The 17,222-nt window shown below is 47.0% G+C and overlaps 2 protein-coding genes across 4 annotated transcripts in view; one reads left to right on the top strand and one right to left on the bottom strand.

Annotated features, from left to right (window-relative positions):
- The window catches only part of LOC148341222 (uncharacterized), a 30,589-nt gene that overhangs the window by 11,431 nt on the left and 1,936 nt on the right, over window positions 1-17,222 (top strand). Inside the window, exons 8-15 of one of the 3 annotated variants that reach the window (XM_088288763.1) lie at window positions 1,158-1,210; window positions 1,406-1,502; window positions 3,801-3,995; window positions 9,042-9,112; window positions 9,199-9,309; window positions 9,438-9,535; window positions 11,794-11,863; window positions 13,417-13,672. In XM_088288763.1, coding sequence (XP_088144889.1) covers window positions 1,158-1,210; window positions 1,406-1,502; window positions 3,801-3,995; window positions 9,042-9,112; window positions 9,199-9,309; window positions 9,438-9,535; window positions 11,794-11,863; window positions 13,417-13,672 — 951 coding nt within the window. Of the gene's footprint in view, window positions 1-1,157; window positions 1,211-1,405; window positions 1,503-3,800; window positions 3,996-9,041; window positions 9,113-9,198; window positions 9,310-9,437; window positions 9,536-9,879; window positions 11,187-11,793; window positions 11,864-13,416; window positions 13,673-17,222 lie in introns of those variants that run through there. The other 2 variants (XM_088288764.1, XM_088288765.1) reach the window with 2 other exon arrangements.
- Window positions 15,158-16,741, bottom strand: ascl1a (achaete-scute family bHLH transcription factor 1a). Its single transcript, XM_088288401.1, has 2 exons — window positions 15,885-16,741; window positions 15,158-15,812 (listed from the first exon to the last, which is right to left on the bottom strand). Exon 1 carries the CDS (start codon window positions 16,463-16,465, stop codon window positions 15,899-15,901), a length of 567 nt encoding a protein of 188 aa, XP_088144527.1. The 5' UTR covers window positions 16,466-16,741; the 3' UTR covers window positions 15,158-15,812; window positions 15,885-15,898.

The raw sequence follows: 17,222 nt of genomic DNA on the forward strand, positions 1-17,222 counted from the left end.
TACTAATTTATTTTCCACATTTATATTTATTTTATGTGTTTTCCAATTTCTACTGTTCATCAAACAATCCATATTTTATCCCTTATTGTTCATGAACAGTTTTATGATTTTTTTTTTCCCAGTTATTTACGATCATGCAAAGCAGCCGAAGCTGACGCCAAAGTAAAGACATCCCCTCCCTTTCAATTCCAGCTTGTATTTGTTTATGAAAATACTATTAACGCGCCAAAAGACGCTTTATTGCAATCAGCATCAATCTCAGCCCGACGTGGCACTTTTTCGACAGTTTGAGCGAGATGGCGCGATAAGCAGGCAGGTGCGTGCGTGCGTGTTTTTGGGCGGCGAGGACGCGTTGGCTTCATTGACGGCAAGCGTCTTGAATGTCGCGCCAGCCCCAAGGCTTAACCGCTTCCCCCCATATTCGTGTGGCAAATTCATAAAGATCAAACCACTGGCGTCGATCATTAACCGCGGAAAGTCCGACACAGATAGGCCACTCGCGCGACCGCTAGATAAACTCTCGTTTATGGGCTCGTAAAAAACCCATAAAGACGCTCGGCGTTCTGAAGCAACGGGTGGCGCCGCACGCCTGGACATGGAGCATTCCAGCCAATCACAATCCAGGACAAAATCATTTTCTGTCAAAGGCCACAACAGATGGACGAAAAACTCTCGTCCTGGTCTACGCTAATGGAATGCCGAGCATCCAATTTCCCAGCATGCATTGCGGCGTATTGTCAATTGTTTGAAATCATCAAAAATTCAAAGAGCGAATCCACGTTGAGGCGTTCCCCTCGTCTCGGCCGACAAAATGCCACAATACACGCCCCAGACACGACTTCTCCGATTTGTACGAATGTTGACAATGAGCTTGTTTTTTTTTTTTTCCCCCCCCATCCGTCCTAATAACAATGTTTGCACCTGGCACGCTCCCGCAGACAGGTGCTCGTCTTTGACGGCCGCTATTTGCTCACAGATTACACACGGCATCAGTGCCTTACTCATATCTGTGCACACATACTCCATTACAAAAGATAAGTGAGTATGCGTGCGTGTGCCAGAGGCAAGCGTTTATGTAAACACACACACACACCTGCCTGACACGATCTCATACAAATGACTTCCTGTGATCTGAGCTGCTTTCACCCCTTCATCAGGTCCAATGGGGACTCCTGACTCACCGTGGAAGGTCCCGGAAGGTGACATTTCGGTGAGTGTCCAACCCCGCCATCGCCATATGACGCCATGATTATCTGTACGTTGCGCAATAGAAATGAACTCAAGAGTTAAAAAGCATCACCAGTTAAAAAACAAAACCCAGGCAAATGCCCCTTTTGCCGCTTATTCGTTGTAACCGACGATCTACTGTATGTATGACAATGACTTGACGTGTTCATCTTTGCAGGACTGGTCCATAGGAGGTTGCCGGTCTGCTTCATCAAGCCTCATGAAGCCAAGTCCGTCACGTGACAGTTTGTCATCCAGGTCCTGGCCCGACCAAGGTAGCGTCGCGCTTTCATTCTTTAACGCACTCAAGTCAATCAAGGCCAGTTGTTCTCGCGTTTGATCCGCTCAAAGCTCTCCTCGCTGCCGGTGGGCGGGCTCGATATTGGCGCCTTTGTCTCCCGCACTGGCCGCCGCCGGGTCGGCCCGCCGCTCTCCTCCGGTACACTTAAGCCGGCCTAATCCTCGCCGCCGTGTATCGTCTTCACCTGTGTACGTGCTGTTTGGTCCAAGCCAAGGAAAAAGGTCAACAGCGCCGCGCTTCCTCCCACGCCGGCCCATCTGTCTCCCTCCGCGGAGTTTCCTTCCACAGTAAATATTTTCTCGGCTATACTGACTCCAAAGACCCTCCAGACTTGCCACCTGAGTTCTGACTTGAACGAAAGGAAATAGATCACATTTCTTCAATCATCTTACAAACAAGAAAAGTTGTACTCATGGTCAGGAGCCTCTCAAGACTCCGGTTGATCCGAAATGCTGCTGCCTTGAGTTGTGACTGAAATCAGATTTTGGGTATTCACAAATGCTGCTGGACAAGTTCTGAGCAGAACTATGAGGAAGGAGAATGGTCTCCATCTAGTTGCACATTTCTCTGTGCATTTTCTACCAAAAGCTTTGTTCGTTCAGTATTTTGGACAACCCAGAGCCTCTAAAGACGCCGAAACTCGTCCAAAATTATTCTTCCTTATTCTGAATAGAACGATGAGAAGAGATCATAGTTGACGCCGGCGGGCCGACCGACTTCATCCAAATTGTCATCTGCGTAACAAAGTGGTTAATTTTCCACTCGGCCGCGTCTCGGGCTCAATCATTGCGGCGAGCCGAGCCAGCTGTGACCGTCGCGATCCGACCTTTGAGCTCATCAGGAATTCATAGGTGGACTAATCCCCGAGCGCTCCCTCAAACCCCCCCCCCCCCCTCCGTTGGTTAGCATTCAGCTGCGAGCCAAGACGTTATCGCGGCGACGTGCGGCCGGCCACAAAAGAGCGTTAATCTGAGTTGGCCGATTAGCGGCGTAAGCGTGAGGACCACACACTGGCCGTGTCGCCATTGTCCGCCCAAAGTCCTCCAGTGGCCGCTCAAGCCCCGCCCACTGCTCTGCGCCGCCTTTGATTGGCACTTGTCAGGCCTAATTGAGAGGCAGACGTGCAGGAAGGGAAAAAAAAAAAAAGGCCCATGAATAATCATTTGCGCATTCTTGGAGGGGGAATTCTCCGGGTGACAAGAAGTTTGAATAGCTCGGACCCCGCCGATTGTCCGGCCGCTGCTCATCCTTTTGCCAAACATGCAAAGAAAGAGAGACAAGTCGGAGCGCCTTGCCCTGGCCTGGTTCTCGTGTCCGAGCGGCTTTTGTCCTCTATCAGGAGAATTGCAGCGCTTGTCACGGCGGATTAGGATTTAAAAACCAGTCCGTGATTTGGGATGAATTTCCAGCTGGTCCGAAAATGCTGCGATTTGGGATGGCCAAAGCCCTGAGGAAGAATCTGCTTCTGCTCGAGTTCTGACAAGAACCAAGAAAATAAATCGTAGTTCAAAGCCTTTAAAAATTCCCCAGCGGGTCCAAACTGCTGCTGAGTTCTGATGAGCGCTAAAGTTATTTTTCAATTTAACTGCACTTTAATTAGACAAAAAAAAAATATCACTCATGTATGTGAGATTACATTTTGTACAAGCGGATCCTTAAAAGACTCCCGCTGGTCCTTCCTGACTTCTGAATAGAACCAGGACAACAGATCATACTTTTATATTTTACTTTTATTCAAAGTTGCTCCTTTGGCGTTTCTAGAATCGTTTTATTTCCGGAAGCATGAAGGACGAAGGCGAGATTTTTTTTCCCGTATATTTCAAAGGTTTCCGTGGTCACATGCATCATGTGCAGCGTTTGCGCGGCGTGGCGTTCAAATGACATCCCTCATTCTGCCCTTCCCGTCGTCCTCACTGACTGGACGCCAATTCGGCGTGATTGCGTGCAGCGTGCCGGATGGCCGCCGCCGCCAAAGGAGTCGAGGCGCCATCAATCGGAGCGGCCGAACCGGCGCCCGTCTCGCTTACTTGACGGATGTTTGGCTCTCAAGCCAAAAGGTTCTGCGGGTGAACACGTCGGCCTGAACGAGACACTTAAGGACTCTCTTGATTGGCTGCTGTGTGACAAAATGGATGTGGAAATTGTGGAAAAAATTCTCCCGTAAAAAATATTTATGTAATATAACAAAAATATTTCTTAACATTGTGTACGCAACAAGAAGCATTTTTTTTTTAATTTAATTTTAATTATTTATTTATTTTTTTGCATCCAGGTTCTGATGTTGGACTGGCAGGTCTTTGTGAGCAGACGCCGGCATTAGCTGGAGAGGAGCCGAATGCGGGAGAGGAGGAGCAGGACTGGAGTGTGGAAGCGAGGAAGAACAAAGTCCTCAACGTGCTCTACAAGATGCAGGACCCCTCCAAGCGCATCACCGCAAACGCTCGCATCTGCTCCGACTTTGACGATTGTGAGTCTGCCGGCTGTGGTCCTCGCACAAAAAAATCATTTCATCCAGCTCTTCAACGTAAACCTGAAAAAAATTTACGTGTGTGGCACGAAATTGACAAAATTATCGGGACCCATTTGTCATTGGTGATGAACTAGAACAGAAATGATGACCTTCGGTTCCCCCTTGGGCGTCCGAAATACTTTTGTCTAAAAACACTTCACCCCGTCCTTCTAAACAAGCAAAACCACACTTTTTTTTTCTTTTTACTCCTCTCGACTCGTCAATTAGTGCACTTGATTTTTTTGTTCTTTTTTTGGGGGGTGTCCAAGCATCACTTTAGCCAGCACTCCCTCCCCCCAATCCCTCCATCCCTCATTCCCCCCTCCCCTTTGTTAGCACACGGGGCCACAATGGGGTCCCACACCTCAGGTCAAGGCTGTTGAGGACAACTGAAGGGTTGGAGGGGGTCAGTCAGGTCTCTTGTAAGTGCCGCTGCCGCTGGAAGCTGATTGGACAATCGGACGAGGACCTTTGCAGCTGGCCGCTGCCGCCGCCGATGGGCGCCGCGGATTCTTGGCTTGATTATTTTCTGAGGTGGACGACTGCACGACGCGGAATCGAAGGCATGAGCGCCGTACGCTGACCATGCAGTTTTGACTTGCGCTGTGTGTTCATTTGCGTTGCGATCAGTCGTGCTTGTTCCTAATATTTTGACCCACCTAAATATTATTGAGAAACATGCTAACAATTTGACATGTATTCAATCATGTTTTGTCATTGATCTGTAGATAAAAATTTTTATTTATCATACAAAATAATTAAGATAATCAACTTAAGAGTTAGGATGAATGAAAAGCTAAATGTGGGATGGAATTATAAATTAGATATTTTGCATTTTAAATAATAATGAATTGATTATTATTAAAATGGGGGTAAATATTTCAAATATTTTAATGACAGATTTGAATTAAATTGGTTAAAATAAGTCATAGAGAGCCCTCATGTTACCCCCCCCCCCCAAAAAAAAACTAATGCACACACACGCACACATTGTTCTCGTGCATTCTATTGACGTTACCCTAAATCAGGTCACCAAAATATTAGAAACAGCTCTCGGTGCCCTACAGTCTGCTTTCATGCAAATGAAGTCTGGATACTTCAAAACAAACGTTTTTTTTTTGGGCATGTGTGTGCATGTTTGTACTGTACGTGTGTGTGTGTGTTTCAGGTTGTCGTTGGAGAGTGTACAGGGTGTGTCGTGTTTGCAGTCTGTATGCTGGTCCAATCTGTCATATCTTTTTTTTTTTTTTTATCCTTTTTCTTGTTAGTCGTGTGTGTCCACGCATACACATGCATGCAAATTTGTCTATGTGTGTGCGTGCACGTTTCCCTGATTACATCCAAACACTTGTGGCGGCAGCCCCTCATTAGTGCTGTGAAAAGGCCTAATTGTTGGGAGTTAAAGACAAAAAAAACAAAAAACTACAAGCTGTACTCATCCACTCATTTGGGCAAACGTATACATCGCCACGTAGCATGCAAGTTAGCGATCCGAGTTGAGCAAAGTTCATTTCCGACCAAGCGACTTGATTGGGCCAACCAAGTATGTGCATGAAACCGGTCCATGTCATAAATAATTGAATAATGTCAATGACATCGTCGATTAATCGACTTCAACTCAACTGTGGTCACATTATAGTCGACTACAAAAAAAAATCAGTCGTTCCAAAGTTTACTGAGGGTCAAGTTCCCAAAAATCCTCCCTAAAGTTTTTGTGGGTCGTGTGAATGATTGTCAACGTCGTAATTCTCCAAACTGTTTTTTTTTTTTCCTCGTTATTGCCGTCTGTTGGCGTGGGTGCCCTGCAGCACTTTGGAGTTTTGCATAGCTAATTGTGCTGCACACGCACGTTCTTGTTGTTGCTCGGCTGCTTCAGATGATTTAAAAAAAATAATAATAATAATGTAGCCATTCATATAAACATTGCTGAATTGAAACTCTGCTCCTGTATGGAATAGTTTTAGGTGATCAAAATTTTTTTGGGGGGGGGAATAAGAAAATATATATACTTTGTTATATAGTTACTGTTAAAATGTATTTTTCTATTTTTACATATATAGTCAAGTTGTGTTTTTTTCCCCACCTTTATGTCAACAAGAAGGCTCGCAAACACCTGGCGGCCTTGCGGTCAGCCTCACTTTGGCCCCGCCCACTTGCTTCTGACTTTTTAACCTGGGGGGGCGTAGGGAAAGTCACCTCGGAGCAATTAAACCAGATGAATGGGTTAGGGTGGGTACACGCGTGCGTTGAGCGCCGCGTCCTTTTATGTAAGGCGTCTTTGCCTCGGCGTGTTTACCGTCACTTGCCATTGACGAGCGGCAGGGCGGCGTGCAAAATGGCCGCCGCATCTGTCAAAAGCTCCAAATGAGCCACAATGGGCCTCGTTGACGGCGTCGTGTTAAGGAGCGGCCGTGTCATAATAGGCCGTGATTTGGCTTTTGTGGAGGTTATCTGCGCACATCTGTTACGCCGGCGCTCAGGTGGGCATGCACGAGCCGGCTGATTGGTCGGCGTGTGTCAGTCACTTGTGGTTTGTGGCGAGGCCGCGAGCGTGGTGGCTACGTGTGGCTTTGTTTGTTTTGCCTTGCCAGCACACACACACACACACACCCCAATAAGCACTCACACACACATTCACTCACAAACACTCATACAAACAAATTTGTACACGTTCAAAATTATTATTAAGTTGATTGTCGTTTTCTTTGGGCGGCAAATCTCCAGTAAAGATCTTTGTCACGTGTGAACGATGGCTGCTTTTTCTTCTGGCTGGGGGGGCGGGAGGGGTTATCCAAAGTAGGCCGGTGACATTCTCCCGCTATTAAAAATAAAAAAGATCGGAGAAAAAAAGCGGGGTTGCGAGAGGAGGGAGGGGTGTCACCCGTGCTGAATGTGAGCTTTGTTGAAAGGCAATTTGGGACACTTTGGATACAGTGGTGACGAGGAGCCAAAAAAACAAAAGTCTGGGATGAAGCGCGAAACGTGCACACACCAACGTGAGCGAGCTACAAACAATAGCGCGCTATTGTCCGCTTTCATGTCTGTCTGAGTGTGTTTGAGTGTCAGGGTTGTAAGTGTGTGTTTTTTCTGTTTGTGACCACGTATGTGTGAACATGTATGAAGTGTGTGCTCGCGTGTGTGTTTTTATGAGCGTGTGCGTTAGCGTAAAGAGATCACATGTGAATTTGTCTGTCTGCATGTGTGCAGCCATCGAAGGTGGAAAATCAATCCCAGCCAGCGCATGGGCGCATTTGTCCTGGTTTTCATCTGTCAGGCTGACGTCCACGAGCAAGCGCTCAATGAGCCGCTCATGATGGACAACATCGAAAGTGATGGACAATAATAGTTTGGTTGTTTTTTTTGTTTTTTTACCGTGACAGTCACATTTTTTTGTTTTCTAGGACTTTGCCTTGAAGTCACGTTTTAAGTGTCAAGACGTCACCATTGTGATTGAGCATCTTGTCTTCTTTGAAGTAAACGTGACATGTCATTTGTACGTGGAAAAAAAACAAAAACAGGAGAGGTTTGTGCAAGGACTGGCTGACTCCAACCTCAAATCTGTTACACGCAATGCACACGCCAAATACATGCCTGTCGGTCCTTTTGCTTAGCCAAAAGTGCGAAGGACCCCTTAGCTGTCTCCAGCCATGCCTGCACGATGGCAAAACAAACGCAGGGATCACTGAGGTCTCGGGTTACAGATTGCCAGTGTCTTTCTCTCCCTCTTTCAGTCTCGTCTTTCTCCATCCAGTCGTCTGGCTGATGAACATTTTCTGCTCGGCTTGACAGCAAAGGCGCAACCTGTGCTGCTGCTGGGGTGTGGGGGGGGGGGGATTGGAAAAGGGAGAAAAGGCGTCAGGCGCTGGAGTGGAATCAGATAAGACTCTCGGGCAGGAGCTTTTCCAGGCCGGCTTTGTCCCACCGCTGGTCCTCCCTCAATCTCTCACTCCACTGCACCTTTTGTGGCCTGAGCACCCCTACGCCCCCCCCCTCCCCACCGCCCCTAAAAGACGGAGCCGAGGACCAAGCAGGTAGTCGCAAGCTAGCGCCTCGCCATTTGAAAACCCAGCTGACCTGTGAGATATTTGCAAACAGATGCTGGAGCTTTCTTCTTTTCTTCTTCTTTTTTTTTTTTTTTGATCCATCAAGCTTCAACAAGTCAAGTTGACTGCACGCCAATGTCGCACTCTGCATGACAAAGGCGGAGGCCCGCTTTGGATGAGAACTAAGCTGATAAATGGCCCGAGCCGCACAAAGCCCGCCGGTCCAGAGGTTTAAGTCAGACGCACCGATATCAACTCTGCCGCTGCCCCCCCCACCCAACACAGGCCATGAATACGGCCTTTATGCGGCACAGTCACTCTCATCTGCTAAATTGAAGTGGCAGCAGCTTAAAAGCCACCCCCCTCTCCCCAACCCCTCCTCATGATTATCACTCTCTCACTTACTTTAACTACTGGAATTACTCAGACCTTTACGGCAAGTCAACAAAATGACAAAAAAACGCAAATTCCTCCCAATTAAGAGTTGGGCATCATAAAACATTTTAATTCCGGTGCATTTTATTTTTTGTTCCCTCAAACATGGTTTATGGACGAAGCATGTACAAGGCGCATCAGGTGAACTTGACCGGTCGTTGTGGGTCCCTCGTTGGGCCTCCCGAGTCGAACATCAAGAATGAATTAGCATATTGATGATGTGCTTTCCCTTTTGGGAATTTCATCATGAATCTTTGCCCCGGCCTCCGCTGTGACATCTATTAAGCTGCTTTTATTGAAGGAACTATTAACCCTCTCTCTTTTTCCGCTCTCACACACGCACACTCACGCGCCCTCAGGCCAAATGGACCGGCTCCTGTGAACCACTCGCCCTGCATTGTCCAGCCTGCCTGCCTGACCCCATGTCGGCCAGAACGGGACAATTCAGTCCCTCTTATGCGTTAATGTCCATAGAAATGTGCCGTTCTTATTAATCTGAACTTTTTTCGTCTTGCTGTCGTTGCAGTCGACTTTTTGGCAAAGTTCTGCATCTTCAGTCCGGAGAAGCTGGAAGAGTACAAGAGAGCTTTTGAAGCAGTAAGTGTATAAAAATAAATAAATAAAATAATTCAACCTCATGTATGGGCAAAAGTTTTGGGACACTCCCCAACGGAATGTTCCAGGAAGACTCCGACGGCGATGGTTACATCTCGTGCATCCAAGTGATGGCTGCCCTCAAGCGAATTGTCCCGGCCGAGCTTCTCTCCGACGAGGAGGAGATTTACGTTTACAGGGTTGGATTCTTTTTTTCTATGTTTTATTGCAGATTTTCAAGCAAAACTTTTTTATGGGTTATTACCTTATACAAGCTAGTGAAACAATATGAACAGTTTAAATGTGATTTTTTTTTTTTTTTCCCCAGATCCTGGCCCTGGTGGACTTTCGCGTGACGGACGGCCTCGTGGACGTGCGACTCTTTGCGGTCATCGCCAGCCTGGCACAGAAGATCGCCGGCATGGAGTGAGTGGCTGACCCCGACGTGCATGTTAAGAACACAAGTGTGCGTTACGCATTTGTCGCACATGCGCGATTGGTGACAACTGGCTTGCTTGTAAAAACACCCCCAAGAAAACGGTGTAGCGAGAGCGAACCACCGTCAAGATTTTGGCTTTTGTAAAAATATGTATTTTTTTTTTCTAATTTAAATAGCGTCACATGTATTTATTATTAGTCATTTTTTTGTCATGCCAATTATAAACAATAGAGATTTTTTCAAATAAAATAATTTATACAATTGTATGACTATATCCTGCAAATATATTTTATATGAAAACAAGGCTAATTTTTTTTGTCATTTTTCGTAGGAATCTGCCTTAAGATTCTCATCATAAAGATAAGTAACAAACAAGCCATCCAAATCTCCTTGGTGGAGGTAATAACTGTCGTGTGCAGAAATATTTGGACAGACGCTTGGATAAGAAAAAAAAAAAAAAAAAGAAGCATGTGTGCTGTCCTTGTGCTCAATGTGCATGACATTCCCACACACAGCGCCGTCTTCCTGCCTCGGGGGTCTTTGTGGCCCGAGCGGGTGGGGGGTCCCGACCGGGTCAAGGCCCGCTCCCGGTGCCCCCGTCCCGCTATGATGGCTCCTTCTCAACCAGGCCCGGGCCGGGGTCACGGGTCCCGAGATTTACGGCCGTGTCATTGTCGGCGGATTTGAAAGATCCACGCGTTGCGAGGAGATGAGCGCTGATGATAGCGAGCGGGAGGAGAACAAAAGCATCCTTCTGCCGCCTCTCCTCGTCTCGTCCCGATCCGATCCGCTTACCTGCGGCCCGGGCTAATCTCGCTGCCTCTAATCCCGCTTTGCGCGCGAGCTGCAACTGTACTTACACAATCGGCCTTTTCTTTCACGCTCGCCGCCCTTTGAAAGCTGAGCGGGCGTCTCCAATTTGCATTGATTGCACCCGTTAAGCTTGCACAAATGCCGTGAAAAACGCCTGCCGGGAGTGGGGAAAAAAAAAAAAAAACTTCAAAGGCAGCCAGCACAATAATTATACTGTCAATCAAAACTCAACATTGTCAACAGTTAGAAGTGTGAATATTCGCAAAAAAATCTTTTCTTTTATTCAGCTTTGCTGCTCGCCAAACCTCGCCGAGCGCCACATTTTTGGGCCGCTCGTGTCACATGACCAAAACAAGCATGGTAACAGGAAGTTGTCACCAGCGCTGACTGACGCCGCGGTTCAAAGTAGGTCACGAGAAGCCGGTGGAGAGCGCCAAAACATTTTCGGGAGGGGATTACATAAGCAACAAGTCTGCTGTGGTCGCCCAGCAGGAGACCCGAGGAGGGAAATTGGGTTAGGTTGCTGTTAACGCGCACACGCTCACCACACCCCCCGCCCCCCCTCGAGCCATGACTACGCCAGTGTCCTCAGCACACAGTCGCATTTGGACTCTTTTACCTCAAACCAAGTGCAATTAACCATCATTAGCCGCCCTGTCCTGCCTCATCCCCATCAAGCCCCGCCCCGCCCTCCCAAAGAGTCCGCCACACCGCGGCCAATCACGGCGCAGGAGGCGCTGAGGCGTAGAGTGCGTGCACTTGCTGGCCCGCGCTCGCCCATTCTTTCGCAGCCAGGAGGGAGGGGCTCGTTCGGACATCCCGATTGAATTCAGTGGAATATTTCCATTTAAAATTATTTGAAATCATCTTTAAATGAAATTGTGAATAATTTAAAAAATATTAATAAGGAATCCCTTTTCTTTGTTATTGGAAAACATTTTTATGATGAGCAAAATGCTTCCAAGTCTATTTTTATTTATTTTTTTTTGTTTTTGGGGGGGTTTCAACTCCATATCATAACATTGGTGCGTCCCAATACTTTTGCCCAAAGGGCAACTAATTCTCCATTGTTGATGACAGTCCCGCCGGACCTACTTTTTGGTGTCGCCCGCTCGCTCCCCTCTTTCCTCAGCTTCCACGCAAACCCCTCGCACCCCGACAAGATCCCCCCCCCCCCCTCGCCCCTCCTGGCCCCTTCCCCAAAGCAGTTGTAGCCGTTATTGTGGCGGGACGTGTGTGCGCGCCCGCGCATTGTTTGGCAGGCAGGCCGCGCTGAGCAACCACAATGAACTCACAACACTTTACCATCAGCGCAAACGCAGCGTGGCACAGGACCGGCCGGCCTGCACGCCCGCCCGCCCGCAAAAAAAAAAAATAATAATAATTCAGCACTCTGGCCCAAAATGATCTGTTGCCTTCCTCTCTCTTGCAGTGACTTCATGAGGTCGCTGGTCACCAACATGGACTTTCGCTCTCTCGAAGTACGACTCTTCAAAGTCAAGGTAACAAAAACTTGACTGCCAATTTTGGTCGACCGTTCCATGCAAGATTGGCCTACTCTACCCTTGACCTTCTTGACTCAGCAATTCTGATCCAGTCTGCACCTTAAGGCGGCAAAACTGTCCTGTTCAGTCATTGCAAGGCGCACCCCCCCTTTTCGTTCACCCCATTGAGTTTGAATGGAATTTAGGTCAGGGCTCTGGCAAGGCTGGCTCTTTGTGCAAAAGTTGCCAAAAAGTCCTAAATAAAGTGAGTCATTTATTTCAGGGCGTAACAATGAATGGATGAATCTTGATTTGACGAAGACGCCGCGTCTGCTTTTCCCTTTTCACAGATTAGCGCTGCCTTCATCTCATTAAAAAGCCGCCTTGTGATCACATACGCACACGAACACGCTCTCGCTTCCAGCATACATGTGCACACTCTCACATCAACATTCTCTCAGAAACACACACACACACACACACACGCGCACATCTGTCCAGCCAGCTCGCAGGTAGCTTTACGGCTTTGTAGTGGCCGAGCTGCCAGAGATAGCGTTGTTATCTTGCAAGCTTTACAGGGGGAAATTGGCTAATTGCCAAGGTGGGGATTAGTTGCAACACCCCAAAGCACCCCCTCTAACTCTCCCCAAACACCTCCTCCCCCTCTCCTGCTCCCCCCCAGCAATTATTCTCCAGCCTGCATTAAGTGTGCAAACAGGTGCACTCCAACAAGAGCACAAACAGGCTGAGGTAATCTGACGCCCGCCGGACCTGCACACTCACACGTACATAACTACACACGCACGCACGCACACACACACATGCACACACAGCCATACACGCTTGCATGCAGAGGTGCCTCCACTTAAATGGCTGGCTCTTGTCTTTAATCCCGTTTACTTAACATTTAGAACCTTGGCAAAAATAATAAATTGCCTGTGTCGTTTTCATTCATATTATTCATTCATAATTGTTGCTTGATTGGTTGTAATTAAATTATTAAAAAAAATACAATTATAAATGAAACATTTATTTTTATATGTGTTGTATGTAATAAAATGCAAAATATTGGTACCATAATCTATTTTACATTTTATTAGCACCATAAACTATTTCATGTACAGATTTGTGCTTTTTTTAACCACAAACCTTTCCTTTTTTTTTTTTTTGCTGAATTCTATTCAATTAAATGATACAAATAAAATGTCAAAATGCATTTCATTAAATAATTGGATCATCATTGTAGAGATTACTATTAGTAAAGTTTTTAAAATTACGTCAATAGAAAATAGTTTTATAAAAAATGCACTTCATCAAAATTGAATTAATCACAAAAAATACATAAGAATTATTTCATTGATTATTTTTTTTCTATTTAATCTCTCTACTATTGTTTAATGGTAATTAAAATCATCATATATAATACAGTGTAGGAATGAGAATATTTTTTTTATTCAAATCAATTATTTTCCATCCACATTTGGACTTACAAATGTGATACATTTTCAAACTCTAATAAGGTTCTTGTTAGTGTTGACATTATCAATCCTAATCAATCGAGCAATTTGCAGCAGCTCTTCCTGTTCCTCCTGGAGGAGAGTCACGCGGAGGCGGGCGGCCGGCGAGGTTTCATCAGCGCCGAGCAGCTGGCGCTGGAGCTGAAGGCGGGCGGCATCCGTCCGGCGCAGGAAGCGGCCATCGGGCGCCAGCTTCGCAAGCTTCCGCCTCTCGACCTGCTCGACTTCCTGGCCTACCTGCCGCTCTTCATGCTCATCCACACGTCGGTGGTCGCCAACCCGCTCGACGACGACGCGCAACTCGGACCAGGTAGGCGCCGTCTTTCGGCACTTCTCGGCAATCAACTGCGTCAAGGAGGTGGAATGAAGTGTCCTCAAAGATGTCACTTCTCGATGCAAACAGAAAATAAAAAAGTGAAGGTTGCTGTCTGTGGTCCTGAAATGACCTTAATCAACATTGCATCATTGACTAAGTAATATTTAAACCTTGACTAAATCACGCCTGCCTACTATATACTTTGATTCGGCAATATTTTCCTGGTCTAATAAACTTTGACTAGTCAATTCTGCCCTAGTCAAAACTTTGACTCAGCAATATTTGTAAAATCTAAATCTTGACTCTACAATATTGGCTCATACACCTTGACTCGATACTCTGAACCTTGACCTTGCAATATTTGCCAAATTCTGCCGAATTTTTAATTGACTCGACTTGAAATTTTGACTCAGGATTTCTTTTTCTAAATTTTGACCCGTTATTATTTGGCTCATCTCAACCCTGACTCATCAATATGTCGCCCCCTCCCTGCAACATTGCACCAAACAGGTTGTGCAGCACATGTTGCCTGGTGTGTTCTTATCATGCAAATGTGGCGAAGCAACAATCAGTCTGCAATGAATAATCCGCCCATCAGATATTAGACGGCGCCATTGTCGCCAATTGGACACGGCCGCGCACGCCTACCGGAGCCTAACGCACTTTGACAGCCCACCACGCGGGAATTTTGGACTCAGACTAATGACGGCAAAAGTATACTTTTATAATAATAATAATAATAATAATATATAATATTCCCTTTATTAGTCCCACAATGGGGAAATTCGAGATTCGAACCCAGGCCTCCTGGGGAGACTGGGTCCTGAACGCGGCGCCTTAGACCACTCGGCCATCCTGTAGTTTGTTTTCTGACATATAGCAAGCGTGTTGCATTCAAGCGTCATCGGCTAAATGACAAATCGTTCTGTTTGGGTGCCGCATTTGCATCCATTTTATCCACCAGTGAGTCATCCGTTGTGAATAATTGAACAAACTGAATTGGAGTCGTTTGCATGTTTCAATTCTTATCGGTTGCAAATCAAACGAAACAAGCGCACCAAGCACTTGTTTTTTGGGCGGGAATTTGGACGGCGAGCGACTCGCGTGGCTCGGCGCTGCGTGTCAGCAGGCACACGCCAAAAGCCTCCCGTCCCCTCCCTCACCTGTCAAACTTGGTTTGGGCTGAAACAAACCCCAACACACACACACACACACACACACACACAAAACCTCCTGAGGCGACCCCCACTTCTTTTTTTTTTTTTTCCTGCACTGAATCACACTTTTTCTCCTTGTTTTGATACCCACAAAAGTTGTTTCATTTCACTTGTGCACACTTTTGTTGCTCATGTTTTTTGTGCTTAATATGTGGATTAAAATCACAAAATGTTCACTTAAACTTCCATTAAAAAAAAATCCATGAATAAAAAATGAAGTGTTATGTGGACAATGTCCCCCCCAAAAAAATCCACAAACAGGTTTCAGTAGCAAATCATTTATTGTTGCACTATAGAAAATATGCGTATTATTATTATTATTAGGGTGATAATAATAATCGTTTCCAACATGGTGCTGGCTTGTTTGGACACTAGCTGCATAATAAGTTTTGATCATGGACAAGTTGACACGTTTAAATAAGACACGTCGGTGCTGCGTTCAGGGAAGGAATAACACACGTGACATATATAGAATTATGTAAGCAAAATATATACAAAAAAGATGTGTACAAAAAGGTCTATAAATCTCTTTACATAGAAAAATAGTTTATATATTTGCAAAACAACAACAGAGCACTTCATAGATAGACTTTTTCTACACCTTGGAAGCTGTTGTGACGAAGGCTGATTGGATTTAGCATAGTTATTTCCTCTTCTTATCCTTATTATTATTATTCATCTTAAATAATGTGCTGCTCGGTTTTTGTGTGTGGCCAGCGGACACCCCGAAAGTCTCTTTTGTGTGTGCGTCCCCTTTCGTCGTCCTGCGGGCTTTTCCTCCCAACTTCTCCAGACTTTTTGTCTTTTGATGTTGTTGTTGTCCCGAGCTGGCTCGGGTGCTTCTTGAGCCACCTCCGGGACCACCCGAGCTTGCAAACGGTCTGGAGCATTATTGTTATTATTATTATTTGGAACTCCTGTACGGAAGGAAAATGAAAGTTGGAGGAGAAGAGTCGCTTGAGGCTCTCGGTGTTTGGGTTGGGCCTTACCCAGAAGTATGAGTTCAGAACCAGTTGGTGAAGTCGAGGAGTTCCTGCTCCTCCGGGCTGAGGGGGTCGTACGACACCTCATCCGACGAGTAGGAGGACACGGGCGAGCCGGCCAGGGAGTTCATGTCGGCCGCCGGGTAGCCCTGCGCCATGCCGGGCGACGACGCCTGAAGCACGCCCGCTTGGAAGGCGGCGCTGACGGCGTCGTGCTCGTCCAGCAGCTGTTGCAGCGCGCGAATGTACTCGACGGCCGAGCGGAGCGTCTCCACCTTGCTCATCTTCTTGTTGGCGGCGCCGTTGGGGACGTGCTCGCGCAGGGTGGCGAAGCCGTTGTTGACCAGTTTGACGCGGTTGCGCTCGCGCTCGTTGCGGCGCGCCACCGCGTGAGGCTGCTGCGGCGGCAGCGAGTAGCCGAACGCGGCGAAGTTGAGGCGGCGCTTGCAGCGGAGCAGCTCCGGGGAGGACGAGCGGGGACGCTTGGCGGACGACGCCGCGGGCGCGGAAGCGGGCGCGGGCTTGCCGCTCGGGCTCAGCGGGACGCTCTGCGCGCTGAATAAGCAGGCGGGGTGAGCGAGCTCCATGGTGCGCTCCGGAGAATTTCAATTTGAAAATTGTTTTTAAATAAGAAAAAAGTGGAGGGGGGAAAAAGTATCAAAGAAATGTCTTTCCCCAAAAAGTTTGGAAGTTGCAACAAGACGCTTGTCAACAAAGAAAATTTGGAGCGCTCACACAAATTGTTTTAAATGAGCACTAATAAAAAAAAGTTGAGGGGAAAAAAACTAAACAAAGCACCAACAAAAAAAGCCACTCTGTTTTCCAAATTAATTACAAGTTTTGTTTTTTTTTTATCAGTGCGCCTCTCGCTCGCGCCGGTCACGTGGTTTGACGCGCGCGTCTCCTCCGTGCGTGCGTGCGTGCGTGTTGCGTGGCGTGGCGAGTGGAGTGTGACCAGCAGACAAGAGGCGGCCGCTTTTCAACGGCAGCCGACGGACGGCCGGCCGCGTGGCCACACCTTGGCTCCGCCCCCCGCGCCGGTGCGATGCGCGCGCCTGACGCGTGCCACTTGGAGCACTAAACAAACAGCCTATCGCTCTCTCTCTCCCTGTGTATGTGCGCGTGTGTTCCTTTTCAATGTGTGCGTGACGAGGAAAAAAAAGTTGTAAAGGAAGGGGAAAAAAACAAGTGCAGTGAAATTGTCGAAGTTCGTGTTCTGCAGATTTAGCCAAACAGTTGAATCCTAATCTAAATGCAAACGTGTGATATTTGCTTTACATGAGGAAACCAAAAGCAACATATTTTCATTTCTATGCCATTTATGTCTGTCGGCATCCTTTTTAT

Source organism: Idiotropiscis lumnitzeri, chromosome 2, assembly GCF_059441095.1.
Source record: "Idiotropiscis lumnitzeri isolate Australia: NSW breed Sydney's pygmy pipehorse chromosome 2, RoL_Ilum_1.0, whole genome shotgun sequence".
In the NCBI taxonomy this organism is placed as follows: Eukaryota; Metazoa; Chordata; class Actinopteri; order Syngnathiformes; family Syngnathidae; genus Idiotropiscis; species Idiotropiscis lumnitzeri.